The sequence below is a fragment of the Mustela nigripes genome, chromosome 16 (assembly GCF_022355385.1).
Source record: "Mustela nigripes isolate SB6536 chromosome 16, MUSNIG.SB6536, whole genome shotgun sequence".
NCBI lineage: Eukaryota > Metazoa > Chordata > Mammalia > Carnivora > Mustelidae > Mustela > Mustela nigripes.
In genome coordinates, this window is record NC_081572.1 from 44,625,400 (window position 1) to 44,646,114 (window position 20,715).

At 44.9% G+C, this 20,715-nt stretch overlaps 1 protein-coding gene across 1 annotated transcript in view; it reads right to left on the minus strand.

Moving 5' to 3' along the window:
- Window positions 1–20,715, minus strand: part of PITPNA (phosphatidylinositol transfer protein alpha) — a 38,940-nt gene that overhangs the window by 4,233 nt on the left and 13,992 nt on the right. The window contains exons 5-10 of the mRNA XM_059379711.1: window positions 17,411–17,442; window positions 16,095–16,169; window positions 14,342–14,425; window positions 11,499–11,576; window positions 11,252–11,362; window positions 10,286–10,408 (exon numbers count right to left, since the gene is read on the minus strand). Coding sequence (XP_059235694.1) covers window positions 10,286–10,408; window positions 11,252–11,362; window positions 11,499–11,576; window positions 14,342–14,425; window positions 16,095–16,169; window positions 17,411–17,442 — 503 coding nt within the window. The remainder of the gene's footprint in view (window positions 1–10,285; window positions 10,409–11,251; window positions 11,363–11,498; window positions 11,577–14,341; window positions 14,426–16,094; window positions 16,170–17,410; window positions 17,443–20,715) is intronic.

Sequence of the window (20,715 nt, forward strand, 5' to 3'; positions counted from 1 at the left end):
GGGAAATGGGCCGTGGAAGACCTCTCTGGTAAGTGACATTGAGTAGAGACCCGAAGGAAGTGAGGGGGAAAGTCCTGTGTCCACTTAGGGGAAAGTCCTATGGCTCCCTGGAGGGGACATGTTGGGGGAGTGGTCCAGGCAGAAGGAACAGCCCAGAAGTGGACACAACTTCTCCTGGGGACAATGTGGAGGTGATCTCTCTCAAATCCTTTCCAACTTGAAAGTTCCATTCTATTTGCAGAATACCTATAGCACATGCATATTTTAACTTCCCATTAGATATTTCTTCACTGTCCTTGAGTTTTCTGCTCGACTTTCATTCTTTCTTCGTTCAACAAATTTTGAGCACCTCAGAGAATGACTTCTGGAATCAAACTCCCTGGATTGTATTCTGCGCCAGGACCTACTGTGTGACCCTGAGCGAGTGACTTCACTGTGTTCTAAGACTCAGTCTCTCTAATAAAATAGAGATGATAAAAGCACCCACATCAGGTGGTTGTTGAGAATTAAATGAAGATATCCTTGGAGAATACCTAGCAGGGGTATGCATTCGGGCCACGTTAGCCATGTTATTTCTGCAAGGATGCTGCAGTAAAGCGAATGTGCATCCACATGCTCTGAAGAACTTGGACTTCTACACTACCTTCCCCCTCAGAGGTCTGTTTTATTCGCTAGAACTTTAATACGGCTGCATTTTGGAGAAACTCTGTCTCAGAAGCAGTAGTTCTCCACTAGGACATGTTTTCAAAATAGTCTTCCCACCACATTTCAGACTCCTGTTCATTGTTCACACTCCCTGCTTCTATTATCATCTGTGAGTCTATGGGGACTTGATCCCAGGACCTGGGATCATGACCTGAGCCAAAGGCAGAGGCTTTAACCCATTGAGCCACCCAGACGCCCCTGTGCTGTACTTTTCATCCCATGACTCACTCGTTTTATAACTGGAAGTCTGTACATTGTAATCCCCTTCACCTAGTTTCCCCCCTCCCCTCTGGGAGCCACCAGTTTCTTCTTCGTATTTATGAGTCTTCTGTTTCTTGTTTGTTCATTTGCTTTGTTTTTTAGATTCCACATCTAAGTGAGATTATATGGTATTTGTCTTTTTCTGTCTGACTCTTTTCACTAATGTCATACTCTTTAGTATGACATTATCTATACTGTCACAATGCAAGATTTCATTCCTTTTTAGGGCTGATATTCCATCCATTCTATTTATAAACACCTCCCCCACATCTTCTTTATCCATTCATCTATCCATGCACACTTAGATTATTTTCATAACTCAGGTCAAAATAATTTAAAAAAAAAAACCACAAAAATGTGCTCATTAAATGCTTACTAATGACCACAGAAATTTTCAATTTCAGAGAAGCTGAGATTTAATATAGAGGAGCAAAGCTCCTTGGGCCTCAACCAGATCCATGTATACCCTAAAAGTTTACTGCCTTGCTTTAATTTACTAATGCAAAGCCATGTCCAATTTTCCTACTGCTTAAGATGTAACTTCCTATCAGGGAACATGATAGCTTCCCCAACTCTCAGAGATAAGGTCACCTCACGGGGTGCCACTGAAATAAAAACACATTATTTCATTCTTACAATAAAATGCTCTAAGAACGCTTCTTTCCTGTTTCCTGGGGCCTATAAGACACCGTGAGATTTTATCTGGTGTTTGTTCCTCAGACTAAGCTGTTGCAGGCTATGTATACACATATAGTCAGGGAATATGAAAATAGAAACTCCAATCTTGATTTGCTTGTTTTTAACTGATCTTCTCTAGGGAATAAGGCCAGGGGTTGGAACAAAGGAACTTTTATTCACCTATTTATTTTATTCATTTACAGGGACTTCATTTTTTATTTTTCTAGATTTTAGGGGAAGATTTTACTTTTTGAAGATCTTACTACTTTTTTAAAGGAAATCACTAAAATCAAGTAAATAAATAAATAGAGAGATACATAGATAAATCTCTGTACCCAACATGGAACTCAAACTCAGAATCCAGAGCTCAAAGAGTTGCATGCTCTTCTGAATAAGCCAGCCAGATGCTTCTATTTTTCTACAGCTTTTGAAAACTGTTTTTACTATGAAGTATGAAATATTCCTTTTTTTTTTTTTTTAAGATTTTATTTATTTATTTGACAGAGAGAGATCACAAGCAGGCAGAGAGGCAGGCAGAGAGAGAGGAGGAAGCAGGCTCCCTGCTGAGCAGAGAGCCCGATGCGGGGCTCGATCCCAGGACCCTGGGATCATGACCTGAGCTGAAGGCAGCGGCTTAACCCACTGAGCCACCCAGGCGCCCCTGAAATATTCCTTTGATTACAAAAAAACCCACAAAAAACAAAAAACAAAAAAGAAAAACCATCCCACAAAAAACTAGTAGAAGTATCAATGTCAATATCCTGGTTGTGATGCCTGTGGTATAGTTTTGCAACATGTTGCCATTGGGAGAAAGAGATCTCTGTGTATTAGTTCTTATAACTGCATATGAATCTTATAATCATTTCAAAATAAAAAGTTTAATAAAAAAATAAAACTAGCAAACAACAAAAAAAAATCCATTTAAGACACTGAAAAACAACCACAGACCAGGCATTCCTTCTGCATGTGAGGCACATGTAGAATTGTTTTTAGAAACTCTTGAGAAAGCCCTTTGGAAAAGAAATTTGGTAATAAATAATAAAAGCCTTAAATTCTCTAATTCTATTTGTAGGATTTATTCTAAGGAAATAATCCAGATCCAAACAGTAATCCAAATAACCGAGTGCACAAAAATTTTCATCACGGCATTATTTGTAGCAGTGAGAACCTGGAAACAAATGAAAATCCAACAGAGGTCAGTCAGAAACATGTATGTGAAGAGACTCTTTTAGTGGGAAACTTTGTATTCGTTATAATGATATATACTTGTTACAGTGTTCCCAGAAAAAAAGAGGATACTCATTTGGCCCATGCAATATGAATCATACCTAAATAAGTGTGTAGAAAGACTTAAAATGTTTGGGGTGCCTGGGTGGCTCAGTGGGTTAAGCCGCTGCCTTCAGCTCAGGTCATGATCTCAGGGTCCTGGGATCGAGTCCCGCATCGGGCTCTCTGCTCAGCAGGGAGCCTGCTTCCTTCTCTCTCTCTCTGCCTGCCTCTCAGTGCACTTGTAATTTCTCTCTGTCAATGTTTTAGAGGCTGTCTTTAAAGATTTTATTTATTTTGAGAGAAAGAGCGCACATGCGTGCCAGCGAGTGGGGAGGGGGCAGCAGAAGGAAGGAGAGAGAATCTCAAGCAGACTCTGTGTTGAGCAAGGAGCTGGACTCAATCCCATGACCCTCATTCCCATGACCTTGACATCATGACCTGAGCCAAAACCAAGAGTAGATGCTCAACCGACTGAGCCACCCAGGTGCCCCTAGAGGTTGTCTTTAAATAGAGTACACGTGATTTCTTTCTGCTTTTCACTATTTCCAAAAAAAAGTTTAATGAAAGTTTAATATTGAAAAACGAGACTGTACCTAAAAAGAAAAGACTATTTCCATATTTCAAGATGCTGGCCGGTGTTCCAGGTGGCCTGCTCTGGGGTCAATCATTGTTGGGCAGGTGAGAGAGAATTAAGCAGCCACAGAACAGTAACATCCTCCACATACAGGGATCGTTCACCCTCAAGACACTGAGCTAGCTCTGCCCTGTGCACATGCTACTGGAATCTCACTCCCCACTCAGCCGAGGCCCAGCACTGAGTGGTTTCTCTCCATCAGCTTCACTCTCCAAGCTTCTATCTACCCCAATCACAAACTGGAAACTCGGGGGGTATAGTGTCCTGCCACGCATTTCACTGCACAGGGACACTTACACAGTCCCTGGGTAACCAGTTCAGAGATTAAGACTTAAAATCTAAAAATGATGGTGATCCATCATCCATGTCAGAAAGCCACAGGGTAGAGCAAGGGATCTCTATATCAAGATGCAAGAGATTAGAAAGGACAGGCACACTGACACGCAAGTGTGTGGACAGGGAGACTGACTACAAGGAGGCTCCGAGATTCATAAACAGATGTGCTTTGGAGGGACCAGAGGAATCATGGAGCCTACAGGGACTTGGAAGGAAGCCCCACCCGGAAGGCTGGGAAAGAAAATGCTGCAGACTCTTAATCAGGCACTCTAACTGGCACACTGTATCTCTGCCAGCTTTAAGCAAATGTTATAGAGGTCAATCAGGAAATAAGTTTTCTTAAAATTTTTCAAAGTTCTCTCCTCCCAGGTTCATTATCTACAGAATTAGTGGCCAAAGCCCCAGGGGGCACTTGTTCACTGAATGAGAAGGTATCCTCAACTTCTCTGAGCCTCAGTTTCTCTTATCTCTAAAAGGAAAATAATACTCTGGCACAGGCTGACATGATGACTTGATGACATCGTTCATGGAGAATGCTAATCACACACGACAGGCATATAGTACGACCCCAACAAAACATTAGCTTCTATTAGTAATAAAAATATTTTTATTACCACCATGTTCAAGAGATAGTGAGTTCCCCAATATAGAAGGCTAGTGGGGAAGCTGCAGAGAGGACTCAAGCACTGGACAGGTAATTGGACTAAGTGACCTTTAAGGTGACTTCTTCCAATTTTGAGATTATGAGTCTCTTAAGAGAGCAAAAGCAAGGGAGAGGGAGAAAAAGAGAGGGAAGAAGGGAGGTAAAGAGGAAAGGAGGGAGACAGACAGATGGACAGACACTGCTCTCCTATAGGCACATGTTTCCTGACATTTTTCTTTTTAGGGCAAAGGACTAATCTCTTCATCCCTTGCTTCTCAAATCCTTGAGTTTCATCCAAGAATGGTGAGTCCACCCTCCCACGGGGACTAGAGTCACAGTAATGGTGACTGTGGCCTTATAGTGACCTCTCATAATTCACAAAAAAAATCCACCCATCCTAGGCTGCTGGGTATTAATCAAAGAATAAGGGTCATAAATCCTATTGCAAATTTATATTTAATCATGGCAGATTGTAAACATGCATTTATTGCTATTCCTTCCCCAAGCCCTACTACAATGAGAGTAAAGGAGTAAACAAAAGATTTAAAACCATGAAGGCAACAAGAACAGCAGATAAGAGATGGCAGCAACATTCTGGAAGATGAAATATGGATGGATGAATAGCACTAATTCGCAGAGCAGCACGACTAACACCCAAGTGCCTAAGAAGGACAGACCTATTTGTGCTGCAGGTTCTCCAAAGGCTCAGGAACTGGAAGCACAAGTACCTTCCAGGGTGGGAGTGCAAGTAGGGCTGAAAACGGGTGACTTATTTCTAAGTGAGGGAAAAAAAAAAAAAAAAACCAATTTGGCTCTGGTGTGCCCTGGTGTTCCCTCCCTGAATTCTCAGAGGAAACAAAGAACATACAGGGAGGAACATACAGAGAAACCTTGAAAACCAAACACAAAAACTTGCTTTAGAAAAGGAAGATAATGCACAAAGAAAAACGGAAAAAGTACTTAAGAAAAAGAACACATGGGGCACCTGGGTGGCTCAGTGGGTTAAAGCCTCCGCCTTTGGCTCAGGTCATGATCTCAGGGTCCTGGGATGGAGACCCACATGGGGCTCTTGGCTCAGCAGGGAGCCTGCTTCCCCCTTTTTCTGTCTCTGCCTGCCTCTCTGCCTACCTGTGATCTCTCTCTCTGTCAAATAAATAAATAAAATCTTAAAAAAAAAATTGTGAAAAAAAAAAAAAAGAAAGAAAGAAAAAGAACACAGCACAAGAAGTGCTTTATAATGTTTTAAGTGGTGCCTGGGTGGCTCAATTGGTTATAGCATCTGCCTTTGGCTCAGGTCATGATCCTGGAGTCCCTAGATGGAGCCCTAGGTCGGGTTCCACACTTAGCAGGGAGCCTGCTTCTCCCTCTCCCTCTGCCCTTCCCCCCACTCATGGTCCTTCTCTCAAATAAATAAATGAAATCTTTAAAAAAAAAACACACTCAAAAAACAAAATTATTTTAAAAATATAATGTTTTTAAATTCAACAGGTGAGACGTTAACATTGGAAAATATCTTCCAGAAAGCAAACAAAAAGGGAGAGAAAAATGTAAGAAAATTAGGTCAATTCATGAGGTCTGACTTCTAACTTTTTTCTTTCTTTTTTTTTTTTTTAAGATTTTTATTTATTTATTTGACAGACAGAGATCACAAGTAGGCAGAGAGGCAGGCAGAGAGAGAGATTGGAAGAAGCAGGCTCCCTGCTGAGCAGAGAGCCCAATGCGGGGCTCCATCCCAGGACCCAGGGATCATGACCTGAGCCGAAGGCAGAGGCTTTAACCCACTGAGCCACCCAGGCGCCCCATGACTTCTACCTTGTAATAAACATTCCAGGAAGAAAACAGAGGGGAGAAAACTGTGATACAAAGAGAGAGAAATTACAATATAAAAACATCTAGAACTGAGGAGAGACCTTGGAGCAACTGGGTTGCTCGGTCAGTTGAGTGGCTGGCTCTGGATTTGGCTCAGGTCATGATCTCAGGGATTCTGAATTAGGCTCTGTGCTCAATGCACACAGTCTGCTTGTCCCTCCCTCTCTGTTCCTCCCCTCCGCGCTCACGTATGCATTCTCTCTCTCATAAATAAAATCTTTAAAAAAAAAAAAAAAAACCTGAAAACTGAGGGGGAGGAAAATCAGTAAGGATGGACTGACATCATCCAAATTATTACGCAGTGTGCATCACATACCAATCAGACCAGACCAACCCTGTAAGGACTCAAAACTAAGCTAGCAAAAGGGAGGGAAGCAATTACTAACTTCTTATCTTACTTTTTTCAGGTTTTTATTTTAATTCCAGTCAACATACATTGTAATATTAGTTTCAGGCTAACTTCTTAAAAACAAAAAAACAAGAGCTTTCCAAGAAAGGAACAAATATCAGGAGCAGACTAAAGTGTTCAGTTGGGGAGAAGAATGACAAAGTTATCACAATATAAACCCTGAATAATGAATTCACTCCAAATTGTGACACTAGAGGAAGGAAAAGAGGGTGTGAATGGTGGGTGGGGTATAGGAATTAAATCTTCCATAGGAAAAGGCAACCACTAATATCTAAAGTTGAGAAATGAAGAATTAAGCGCCTAAGTATATTCTTTGGAAATACATGGGTAATTAACAAGAGAAACAACCAAAAGAACAGCAAGAGCCTGCTTCTTGAGCAGGGGTGGGTGGGGGCGGCAGCAGGATTTGAGGTGCAGGGCAGAGGAGGACAGCTTCTCCCTTCTATACCTGGGATACTGTCTGAGTTTGAAAATCATGAAAATACTTCTGGAGGTGATGTTTTTGTTTATGGCAATGGTTGTCGTGGTGGTTTCCCAGGTGTATACTTATCTGAAACTCAACAAGATGGATAGATTAAATATGTGCACAGAGCGTCTGGGTGGTTCCATCAGTTAAGCATCCAACTCTTGGTTTCGGCTCAGATCATGATCTCAGAGTAGTTAGATCCAACCCTGCATCGGGTTCCTCACTGAGCGTGAGCCTGCTTAAGATCCTTCCTCTCCGGCTCCTGCCTACCCCCTGAACTGCTCATGCAAATACTCTCTCTTAAATAACTATAACTGGGGCACCTGGGTGGCTCAGTGGGTTAAGCCTCTGCCTTCGGCTCAGGTCATGATCCCAGGGTCCTGGGATCCAGCCTCGCATCAGGCTCTCTGCTCAGTGGGGAGCCTGCTTCCCTTCCTCTCTCTCTGACTGCCTCTCTGCCTACTTGTGATCTCTGTCTGTCAAATAAATAAATAAAATCTTTAAATAAGTGTAACTTTTTTTTTTTTTAAAGATTTTATTTACTTATGAGAGCAAGAGAGAGCACGAGCAGGGTGGAGAAGGGGGTGGCGAAGGCAGAGGGGAAGCCAACTGTCTGCTGAACTCCCCGCAGAGCTCCATCTCCCAAGAGAGAGATCATGACCTGAGCTGAAACCAAGAGTCAGACGCTTAACTGACTGAGCCACCCAGGCACCCCTGTGCAGTTTTCTGTATATCAGTCATATCCCAATAAAGTGGGATTTTTTTAAAAATTAAGAAATGAAACTAAAAATAAAGCTGATAAGAATATTTTTAGAAGGAAGGGGGGGAAAAAGAGCAAAAAAAACCCAAGTCTAAGGGGACCCTGGGTGGCTCAGTGGGTTAAGCCTCTGCCTTCAGCTCAGGTCATGATCCCAGGGTTCTGGGATCGAGCCCCGCATCAGGCTCTGTGCTTGGTGGGGAGCCTGCTCTCCCTACCCCCAAGCCTACCTCTCTGCCTACTTGTGATCTCTGTCAAATAAATAAATAAAATCTTAAAATTAAAAAAAAAAGTCTGAAGTATGTTAGCACACAAAGGTCCAGTACAGTTGCTAATGGGGTCAAAAGATGTCCCCCAGTGACACAGACTTGGTTTTGCTTTCTCTTCCACTGCAAACTATTTAAAATTCCAATTCTAGGGGCGCCGGGGAGGCTCCATAGGTTAAGTGTCTGCCTTTGGCTCGGGTCATGACCCCAGAGTCCTGGGATCAGGTCCTGTATTGGGCTCCCTGCTCAGCAGGGAGTCTGCTTCTCCCTCTGCCCCTCTCCCCAGTTTTTGCTCTCTCTCTCAAAATAATAAAATCTTTAAATAAATAAATTAAAATAAAATTCCAATTCTAAAATGGGTTTCCTGCATTCGCAGTTATCCTGGAGGATAGTGGTCTTCTAGGTTTTTTGCACAATTCTCCACAGAATGGAGGAACACACAGAGGGAAGGGAGGAACACACAAAAAGACTTCCCTAATGGTGAGGGCTTTCAAACTTTGGATCTGAGGGAGGCAGATCCAGTAGCTCCTCTGGAGAATTCTTCCAGCTCCAGGAATTCAAATTCTACCCAAAGAATGAAAAGCTATCCGTAAATGCTTCCCCGAACCCCTGCATACTTTCGGCTGGCCTTTGTCAGGTGTGGGTGCCTAAGGCTCCAGGCTAAACCCCAAAGTCTCCACACAGCTCTGTTTGGTAACTTTTTTCCTTTTTTTGGTCAGGACTCAGGTAACCAAAAGCACTCAGGCCTCTTTTACATAGCCAGACTCCTCAGCATCCTGGATATTAACACCTATCACTTCCTGAAGATCCTTAGCCGAAGAATCAGGACTCGTGTCCCAAATCCTGCCACTTCCCTGCCAAATGTAGCTGGATGAATAACCAGAACATCTGCCTTCAACAGGAGCTAAGAAAGGAAGAACTGCTGGGCCAAGTCTGCACCCAAGTCCAGCCCCATGAAACAGGGGCGCCGCGGGCAGTCAGGCCTGGGTCTTGTCCAAGGCAATGCTGGGGAGCTGGGCAAGGCTGGGCAGAGCGATGCCTGCTGACCTCTGGCTACAGGCCAACCCACCCAGGGCAAGAAGGGAGAAATGGATGACAATTATGAAACAGAGCTTCCTGCCTTATTTTTAGCCCCAAGAGAGCAGGAGGGCCCCAGATGGCATTTAAGGGAGGAAGAAAAGCCAAGTGATTGAGAGCTATGGCTCTTACCCTGACTGTGTCACCTGCAGGCTGTATGACCTTGGGCACGGAGCTGTACTCTCAGAGCCTCTAACAACCTCATCGGAGGATGGCAAGAACAGTGGTGTCTCCTCACAGGCATGGCGAGGATCATAGGAGATGGTGTGGGTAAAAGCCCTAGAACGGTGCCCTCACACACAGGAAGGACATGAACCTTCCTTACTGACGATCTCAGAGTGAGCCTCGCAGAGACGCATCCCCAAATGAGGCAGGAGCATTAGGCCTTCAGCTCCCATGGAGCAGACAGCCCTCCTCCTTGGCTCCATGCCAAGCCCTCCCTTCCCCCCCACCACAAAGAGCCAAGGGTCCAAACTCTAAAAAGAGCTCAAAACAACCTTACAGAGTAGTTATTTGTGGCTGAGCTGTTGCTGTCCTCCGTGGGGGGCATGGATGGTCCTCACACCTCGGGCCAGCCTGCCTCCTCCCACAGTCACCTCTAATACTGCAGCCCAGCGGGACTTCCCCAACCCCCCAGTTCTGAAGAACCACTGCAGAGTTACTCACTTGGCATGCGGCACACACTGCCGTATTTGTCTCTCTCGATATGCCAAGACCTCGGCTAGACTGCCAGTTCAAGAGCACTAGCTGTTCTCGTCCTCGCGGTTCTCAACTACCTGGCACCAGACCTTACTCCCGCGGACACGAATATGTTCCTCGAGCCACAGGCGGTGCCCTCAGGAACAGCCCCACAGGGCAGCCTCCTTCATGGATTTACGGAGCCGGGAGCCCAGTCTCCTCCAGGAGCCCACTTACCTCATCGAGCTGTCTCTTCGTCTCTTCTTCCATCCTTCGGATGTCGTCCATAGTCAGGTCAACCCACTTATCGAGCCAACAGAACAGCTGCCTGTGGAAGTTTGTAAACAGACGCCTTTCTTGCTACAAAAAGGAGGGGACCTAGTTAGAACTCAGAAGGTAGAGGCCACTGCTGCAGCTCCCATCCCACGATCTCCGTGTTACTAAGCCCACTTTCTTGAAGAGGTCAGGAGAAGAGGTGCCAGGCTGGCTTACACAAATGAGCCCACAGGTCCCAAAGGTCAGTGACTTTTGTCCTCATGTGACAACAGGTATTGCTTCAAGGAGGAGGAAGCCCCCTGGAGATACAGGTACCTACCTCAGAGCTAGGCCCTGTGCCCAAAATGCTACCAAGATAGACAGCCTACGAGCTCATGGGTCAGCCAAGGCCCAGAAACAACTGTGCCAATGGTCCTTCTTGTCTCTAGAGCCCAAGGCCAGGTTAAAACTGGCCAGCAGCTATGAAAGGGGGCCCAATAATGAGGCTCTAACACATCAGAGAAAAATCTATAAAAATGCCTTAGGTCTGTCTGGTTCAAGAATTCAGGGCACTGGAGAATTTGGCTCCTAGAGCCTCTTGCCTTTTGGCTTCATAAAAAGAGAAAGACTTGAGTTTTATCTGCAGTTCAGTCATAGCAAGCCCCTTCCTGTTTCCTTTTTTTTTTTTTTTTAACTTCAGCTTCCTTCCCTGTCACATGTGGTGCCCCTGGATAGATGGCATTAAACTGTAGGACAGATGCGTGAAAGGGGAAGTGGAGGTCACGGAAATCAAACTGAAATATTCTGATGTCAGCCACCATTGGACACAAGTCATGTGGGTTGTATGATCTTCTCTTGTTGGGCAAAATACACCCCCACCAACATACACACACACACACACACACACACACACACACACACAGGGGAGGCCTCATCCTGGTCATTTACCTTATGTATAAAGTTTTCCACTTTGTTCTGCAGGCCCCACCACTTGAACTTGACAGTAACCAGTTTGTATGCACACATGTACGGGCAGTCTTTCTGATTTACAAGTTCTTGCTGTATTAGAGACACACAAACAGGCAGTCAGGTAACTAAGAGGGCCGACCTCCGATTCTCCCCTAGTCCACCCTCCCTGGGGAGAGGTCTGCCCATGCAACGCCCTGCCCCCTGGTGGTAAGGATGTGAACTGCACCTTCCAATTTGGGCCCAAGGGTCCTCGGCCTGTTTTGACAGATTTAAATTTTGCTGGGTCTTCCTCTGCCTTGTAATCCTGAGAGAAGTTGTAAAATTGGAGTTGGGGGGGAAGGGAAAGAGGAAAGGAGAAGGAGGGGGTAGGAAGGAGAGGGAAGGAAAAGGAGAGGGAGGGAGGGAAAGGGAGGGAGACAGAGATTAGATTTTTCCATGAAAGTATACTTCATACCAGTCTCGAAGCTGCTGGTGTAGAGAAAATATTATAAACACGATACATAATGGTTTACATTTGCCTCAGAGAAGCGCTGTGATCTTCTCTGCCAAGGTTTGTTTTCAATGTTACCCAAATTAACATGTCACAGGACTGCCTGAGTAGGCACATATTTCCACTGTTTAAGACAGAGATTTCCAACCGGGATAAGCACCCAAATTACTAAGGAAAAGTTTTTCAAAATTCAGATTTCTGGGCCACTCCACCTAAAATCCAGCAAGTAAGAATATCTGCAGGTAGCAATGTCTACAATAGCCAAACTATGGAAAGAACCTAGATGTCCATCAACAGATGAATGGATAAAGAAGATGTGGTACATATATACAATGGAATACCATGCAGCCATCAAAAGAAATGAAATCTTGCCACTTGTGATGACGTGGATGGAACTAGAGGGTATTATGCTGAGCGAAATAAGTCAATCGGAGAAAGACAATTCTCATATGACCTCCCTGATATGAGGAAGTGGAGATGCAACATGGGGAGTTTGTGGGGGTAGTTAAAGAATAAATGAAACAAGATGGGATCAGGAGGGAGACAAACCATAAGAAACTCTTAATCTCACAAAACAAACTGACAGTTGCTGGGGCGAGGGGAGGTTGTTGAGAGAGAGTGGTGGGGTTACGGACATTGAGGAGGGTATGTGCTATGGTGAGTGCTGTGAAGTGTGTAAACCTGGCAATTCACAAACCTGTACCCCTGGGGCTAAAAATACATTATATGTTTATTAAAAATTTAAAAAAAATAAATAAATAAAAGCAATACAAAGACTGCTGTTAAGAGAACCAGAAACAACAGATCCTTTTGAAAAGCACTGAATCATCTCATAATTGTTTAAGTAGTCAAAAGTGTTAGATATTATTTGATTAAATTTCAATGTTCAGGGGCGCCTGGGTGGCTCAGTGAGGTAAAGCCTCTGCCGTCAGCTCAGGTCATGATCCCAGGGTCCTGGGATCGAGCCCCGCATCGGGCTCTCTGCTCAGTGGGGAGACTGCTTCCCTTCCTCTCTCTCTGCCTGCCTCTCTGCCTACTTGTGATCTCTGTCTGTCAAATAAATAAATAAATCATTAAAAAAAAAATTTCAATGTTCATTTAAAAAAAAAATGAGTATCTGCAGGTAAGCATAGTCTGTTTTTTAAACCTCTGCGGGTGACTATAAAACACGGCCAGAGTGTTTTATGTAACTCTGACTATAAAACAAGTCAGAGTTAACTGACTTGTTTAATAAAATCATTACTGGGAATGTCCCACATATAGAACCTATCCTCTTGTGTACTACTGTCAGCCTCACTTCACCTAGTACAATGTAGCCAATGCTGTATGTGAATCAGCCTCAAGGAAAGTTTAATTGTTGGTTTTTCTTCTGCACTGGCTAATACAGGCTCAGGGAAGGTAAACTTACTATGATAACTACTTAAAAAAATAGTGAAGAAAACAAATCACATACATACACACACAAGTCATCAAGTATTTCCCAAAGATAAAAAGATGATTTATGTGTACTTAAAAAAAAAAACTTTTGTGTTGACTATTCTTAAACAAATTAAACATAAATTAATTAGATCTTCCCCACCTCTGTTTTTCTCTACTCACACAAAACAACCAGAGTTGACAAAATACACAGAGAGTCATAATCTCCATTTGCATTTCTGCTTGAGAACTATGTGGATATGTTCTATTTGAGAAAATTCATCCAGCCTCACAATTGGGATATATTCACTTTGCTATACTTCAAATAAAAAGTTTTTTGAAAAACCCACTCACTTTTGAGGGTGGAAGTGAGGATATAGGCAAGGAAAACACAAGATAGTTTTCATATCTTCTTGGAAATGCACAAATCAAGATATTTTAAGCACAGAGAGAGTGACTCCAGGAAAGAGGTATCATACCACTGGGACATGGAGAGCAAACACTTACTCCCCACCAATGGGCAGAGAGCCAAATTCCTCTGCCCTGATCCCAACAGGCCTCTGTCAAATAGGAAAAGTACTAAATGAGCAGGAACCCAACTTTTCCTTTCCTAAAGAAATACTTCCTAGGAATTCAGCCCCGAGCAGGACAGACCTGGTCCCTGCTCTCTCCAAGTTCATGGTCTAGCAAAGACTGTCCTTTTCTAAGCGTGTGCTGCCATGTGTGTTACTCAAGAAGCCACCACCAACTTTTTGAGGGGAGGGCATCTGACTTTTCATATATTCTGCTGGAACGGAACCCACAGAACACAGTCTTCCAAACATAACAGGCAGGCAATGAATTTTTTTTAATGACTGGGTTGGAAAAAATGAATTTGAGAACTAGTTTCAGGTTAAATGTCATTTCGGCTGAGCAAATTATCCTTAGCACCTACACTGTCTGGTGATATTTCCAGAGGCCAAACAGGCCAGCATCTTCTTGGTGGAATCCCCAAATCAAGGTAAGAGAATTCTTAATTCTAATTTAAAAGATAAAAAAAACAACAACAACAGCCAAGAGAGAACTTCCCTTTAAGTCAAGTTGGGTATGGTTCCCTGGTTTCCCTGATACTTAGAAGTCATTTTGCATCTCAAAGGCCGCCAACCTCATTAAATAGTTCCTACCTTGCTAAGTACTTGGCTTCGATCTGCAATGTCTATGTATATGACTTCCACGTGTTTCCACGCCTCAGGCTCCAGTTTATGCACCTGCAGGAACAAGCAGGACCATGGTGTAGTTTTTGTCAGCTACAAAGCACCCTTTATCCAGAATGAAGACCCAGGAACAGCTATTCCAGTAGCCATAGACGTGAGATTCTCACCAGTAAAGAATTACATGCAAAGTTATCCAAAGGAATGGAAGGAGGGTTTTAAGTAGATACATGTGTGAGAACTACTGCTCTGGTTTCAGCAGGCCCAAACATGCAGGGCTGCCTACAGCACTTATGTTATTTCTGTGTTCCCCCTTTGTAAAGACTGACTACAAGCACTCATGGACATACTGCTTACTTTGATTTTTTTAAAAAGATTTTATTTATTTATTATTTATTTAGAAAGACAGAAAGAGGGTGTGCGCACATGCATACATGTGAGCCTGGGGTGGGGGAGAGGGAGAGGGAAAGAGAATCTCAAGCAGACTCTGCGCTCAGCCTGGAGTCCAATGCAGTGCTTGATCCCATGGCCCTGAGATCATGACCTGAGCTGAAATCAAGAGTTGGACTCTTGGGGCGCCTGGGTGGCTCAGTGGGTTGAGCCGCTGCCTTCGGCTCGGGTCATGATCTCAGGGTCCTGGGATCGAGTCCCGCATCGGGCTCTCTGCTCGGTGGGGAGCCTGCTTCTTCCAATCTCTCTTTCTGCCTGCCTCTCTGCCTACTTGTAATCTCTCTCTGTCAAATAAATAAATAAAATCTTTAAAAAAAAAAAAAAAGAGTTGGACTCTTAAACTAACTGAGCCACCCAGGCACCCCCTACTTTGATGCTTTTAAAAACTTTTTCTTGGGGCACCTGGGTGGTTTAGTCGTTAAGTGTCTGCCTTTGGCTCAGGTCATGGTCCTGGAATCGAGCCCCGCATCAGGACCCCTGCTCTGCAGGAAGCCTGCTTCTCCGTCTCCCACTCCCCCTGCTTGTGTTCCTTCTCTTGCTGTGCCTCTCTCTGTCAAATAAATAAATAAAATCTTTAAAAGAAAAAAAAAAACCTTTTCGGCCCCTCCCAAGGAACGTCACTGCTACTGGATTCTATGCACAGACATGCATATACAGATTTTTCTCTTCGAACAAATGGTAGCACACACATGGTTCTGCATCACTTTATCTTGAAGGCTCAAGATAAAGTGGTTCTTTACTGGTTCTTTTTAACGGCTACATACTATACCACCGTATGGCTGTGCCACAGTTTAACTGTGTTCTACTGATGGGTTCTTACATGGTTTTTCATCTTTGGCTACATGGAAAATGCTGCAATGAATCTCTTAGTGGCTAAGTTATTTCACACCTGTGGAAGGACAGCTACATGACAAATTCCGAGGTGTGGAATTGCTGAGGTCAAAAGGACAGGTGCATGTTAGAATTGAGGAGTTCTCACTGTGCTCTATAGAGGCTGTAATCTTCACGTTTTAAAAAATGCGGTTCCTCTGTGCCAAGAGTTGTATTTTAGACCAATCTTAGCTCTACGAGAAGGCCCCAGAATCAATCTTTGGGGATCATGTTTTGCAAACTGGAGACAGAGCAATCCCATGATGGTAGGAAGGGTCTAAGCACAGGCTGTTAAAACGGGACCACAGAGATGGCCCCGGGACAGGGAAGAAGAAGCCCGTGGGCAGAGCCTCAAGACCCCACTCCACAGCCTGGAAGTCCCTGGGCTCTTGGAAGCGCTACTTACATTCTCCTGGGTGCCAAGATCTGGTTTGTGCCAGGTTTCAATTTTAATCAGAAAATCTTCTTTCATGTATTCATTCTGCAAGGGGGGAAAACACAGTCACCAGCCTCAAAGTTGGAGAGTAACCATCTCCCATCACTGAGGGCAGGTGGTTGAGAGACTTCAGCCTCTCCCTTGCAGGAACAGCTAACTTGACTAGGAGCCCACAATACACTAGGGGCACATTCTCTTGTTCAATTCTCATCCCAGCCTGTGACAGGTCTAGTAATATTATCCTCATTTTACAGATGAGGAAAGGGAAGTTCAAAAGTGGGAGGTGGGGGCGCCTGGGTGGCTCAGCGGGTTAAGCCGCTGCCTTCGGCTCAGGTCATGATCTCAGGGTCCTGGGATCGAGCCCCGCATCAGGCTCTCTGCTCAGCGGGGAGCCTGCTTCCTCCTCTCTCTCTCTGCCTGCTTGTGATCTCTCTCTGTCAAATAAATGAATAAAATCTTTAAAAAAAAAAAAAAAAAAAAGTGGGAGGTGACTTGTTCAAGGCCACAGAGACAATGACAGAGCTGGGCCTCAAAACCAGATTCGTCTGACTTTGAAATCCATGGGTTTAACCACTCGACCATCCTGCCTTTCTCCCAGAGAGCTAGTGATTAACCTGAGGAGGAATGGTTCACCAGCACCCCATCCACAAGCCAGCATTTGGCCGAGGCCTGAAGTTCTCTTCTTGTTACTGAATCCCCAGTGCTTCCTCCCTTAGTTCTTTTTAAAATGTGGTGCTCCTCGAAGGGGCACACATGAACCTCCGAACTCCTCAGCCGGAATCAGGCTGGCAGAAGCCACCTCTGTTTAGCAGCAGGGACAGGCACCTGGATGAGGGTGCCAAGAAGGGTGGAGAGAAGGGGCAATGACATGGGGGTGGACGTAGAAAAGACACCTTGCTGACTTCTCTATTTTGCCAATGGACAGTGCTCCCTGGGGTCCACCGCTGCACCTGTGGGGAAGCCACAACTGGGTCAGCTGAACTGGTTTCAGAAACCCCGAGAAGGTATGGCACAGGAAGGGCAGAGGAAGGTCTCGGATCATCCTGCACATGTGAGCCCCACAGTCCTGAGTGCTAGACCTACAAAGCCACATGCTAATGGAGCTTAAGGCAAGAGGCCATTTTGCAAATTAACAGATTCCTCAGTAGGAACAAGAGGATGAAGCTTCAACAGCACCAGTCTGCTGACAGACACAAATACCCAGGAACCTCCAGTGTGGTGACATTTTTATTTCTTCTCTTCTTATAGATCATTTACAATGCCCGCCCCAACACACAGACACCCACCTGCCAGCTCCCCCAAATTCTTACCGTAATAACTGCTCCAAGGAAAGGATATGGAAAAAAGAAAGAAAAAGATTAATGAGGCTGAATGAGTATCTGCCCCTTGAGCCCAGGCACCATGGCAGTAAGGAGTTCTCCACACCCTAGGGCTTGTCCACAACCACCCTCAAGCCCCGTGGGGGTATTTGGTCCCTCAAATGCACCAACCCTCAAGTTTCCCTCCTACAGAAGCCAAGAGACCCAATCTGGAATATCACTAAAGTGGTGCCAGTATCAGTCCCCGAGATTCTCTACAGCTGGGTGAGGAAAGGGGACCAGCTCTGGCACGCTGAAGCATTGGGATCCCCAACTCTGCCATCAGAGGATCACCTGCGGTCCCGCCGCCTCCCGGGGCCCAGAGAGGGCACTTTCGGCCAGGCACTATCTGTCTGCCTGCTGCACGCTTCCTCTCACTGTAACCAAACCTCGCGCCCTCTGTGCTCCAGCTCATTGTAATGAGACCCCTCCGAAACCACGGTTCAATTATTTATCAGAGAAAATGACTACAGCTCTAATGTTACTGGGGAAAACCCAGCTCTCCTCTAACAACAGCCTAGATCACTCTGTACCCTCTGAATTTAGGAGTTATCTCAGTCTCTGACAGATGTCACACGGCCATATGGGACAGTTTATGGGGCTAACGGTCAAACTCTGTAACTCCAAAGCTGAAACTATGGTTACCTCTGAGATGAAGAGGAGGGAAGAGTGAAATATAAGGGATAAGGTCCACCTTGTGGAGAAACAATCCAAGAAACTACTAGTCATTTCCCTGTATCCAGTGGAAGGTACTTGCAAGAAAGCATCGGGTTAGGATTATAACCATATGGCCTACTCAAGTAATCACCCCATTATCAGCTTGGAGAAAATCAGTTAACAAAAAAAGTAAACGGTGGCATGATATTCATTGAGTAGAAGGGCACAGAGGCCAGGTTGGCAGCAACTCTCCTGTGCTGCACTGATGGCTGGAGCCTCAGGCTGCCTATGTGGCTCATCTAGCAACAGCTCCATCTCTAGAACAAAGACTGTGAGGTCAGCTGGATGCGGCTTGATGACACGAGCCATTAAGGGTCCCCCAACTAACTACCAGACTCTGAACCCATGTTTCCAAGCAATCTTCTAGTCTGGCCTCTGTAGGGATGCAATATGCTCATCAACGGACATGAGAGTCTGATCATTTAAGCCAACAGGCATGTCCACTGCATGTTGGCATTCTGACTCTACTCCGGTTTCCCGGAGCTCACAAGGGAAGAACACCTTAATCCTTAATCGTCAAACAGGATTACCCAGTGTCATTGGTAATTCTGTATTTCAATATAAATTAACTTATTGGCATTTGGGGTTTTTGTACATCAGTCTTTCCTGGACCTTGAGAAAAAGATCCACTCAGTTCTGATGAACTAGGTTTCTGAACCTATGAGGGTGCTGACCCTCCCTGGCCTTTAATGCCAACCTGGGTGACCAATCTCCCTCAGTCTTCTTTAGTCCTGCCTGCTGTCCCTCCCAACACCTCACCATTCAGACCATTTTCTTTTCTTTAAACTGCAAGCCTAGGTACACTGGGGTGGGGTGGGGGGTGTCTCAGGAAATCCTTTGTAGTTGGGAAATAGGGCTCTCCAAATAAGACTAATAAGGTACTTTAAAACCATGTTGGGGCTCCTGGGTGGCTCAGTGGTTTAAGCCTTTGCCTTCGGCTCGGGTCATGATCCCAGAGTCCTGGGATCGAGTCCCGCATCGGGCTCTCTGCTCAGTAGGGAGCCTGCTTCCCTTCCTCTCTCTCTGCCTGCCTCTCTGCCTACTTGTGATCTCTCTCTGTCAAATAAATAAAAATCTTTATTTAAAAAAAAAAACATGTTTAGTGAGACTGTACTCAGGTCAGGGTTAAGGTTAGAGGGAGAGGCAGGAGGAGAAACATTTATTTCCCTCTTCTTACTTTCATTCACAGGCCCTGCCTCCTCTTAACCACCTCTGTCCTGTTCTAACCTATCAGCATCAGGAGGAAAGAAACAGAAAGAAATAAGAGGACAGAAAAAGCAGATAGCGCACAAAGTATCACAAATCTGTTTTTGTCCTACTCAGAGTGAGGGCAGAGCCTTCTAAAAGGCACATGGACTTTTACCCTATGCTCCTTAACCCATTCCCACCTCAAACTTTAATCTACTTCTGCCATGCAAAGGGGTCTGAACTACTGATCTTTCTCCCACCAATCCCCAGAGGGAACTGGAAAGTAGCCTTCTTATTCCTATCTCTGACTTTGAAAGAGCGATCGATGTCTAACTAAGCAGATCTAAGAGTTAACATACTCGTTCTGTATGATGGAGGGTTCTCACTGCGAGGTCAGCACCCACTTGAGGAAACCAACCTTCCCTCCCCTACTCCCTCCTCTCCTCTTCACTGAATATTTAGAAATTATATTTTTCTTTTTCTTTTTTTTCTTTCGGCCAAGGATCAAGACGATATGTGAAGGAATACTGGGCATCTAGAAAAATGCCCATGTTGGCTGTAGCACGCTCTCCCCAGAATTACACAGAGGACAGAGGCGTGCCAGCATCTCTCCGTCGGCAAAAGCTCTTTATGCAGAACACTGATCCAGGCATGGAGGAGTCCAGCTGTCGGTTTGCCTCCCTTATGCCAAGTTGCTAAAGGTTCTTATGACGCATGTTCCATGGCAACTCTCCTGGACATAAAGAAAATTCACCTTTGGCCCTAGACAAGACACACCCAGCCACAGTGCACACTGTCTTAAGAAAGCATGTGCCTCTTTTCCAAGAATTTAACAACTTCCTGCTCAATGTCCAGGAAGTAGTGACATTTGCGTTTTCAGCTACGTCAGTGAAACTCTAAGTGTTACACATCCCAGGTTCCATCCATGATTGTACATCTCCTGACACCAGGTGCTTCACCAGGCCACTGAGGACTAGAGAGAGAGATTACTGCTCTAGACTTTAGTCGTTCCCAAAGTCCACGGGATAAGGACTACATGGGTGGAGCACCCTCGTCGGGTACAGTCTGGGGAGTCCGACAAGTAAGGCAAGTGTAACAGTACACGGAGGTAGAGGCTGCCAGGAGGGCCTCAGTGCCAGACTGTCTATGCTGACAAATGTGGGCTGTCTAGGGGAAAGGTCACTCAACTCACAGTCAAGTTCTAGGGGACCTCTGAGGTTATAGATCGGTATTAGCCCTCAAGACCTAGGAATCCTAAAAAGCTAAGAGTCTGAACTACTCAAAGGGAATCCCAGAAGGTCTAGAATAGAAAGTTCTCTGCCTTCAAG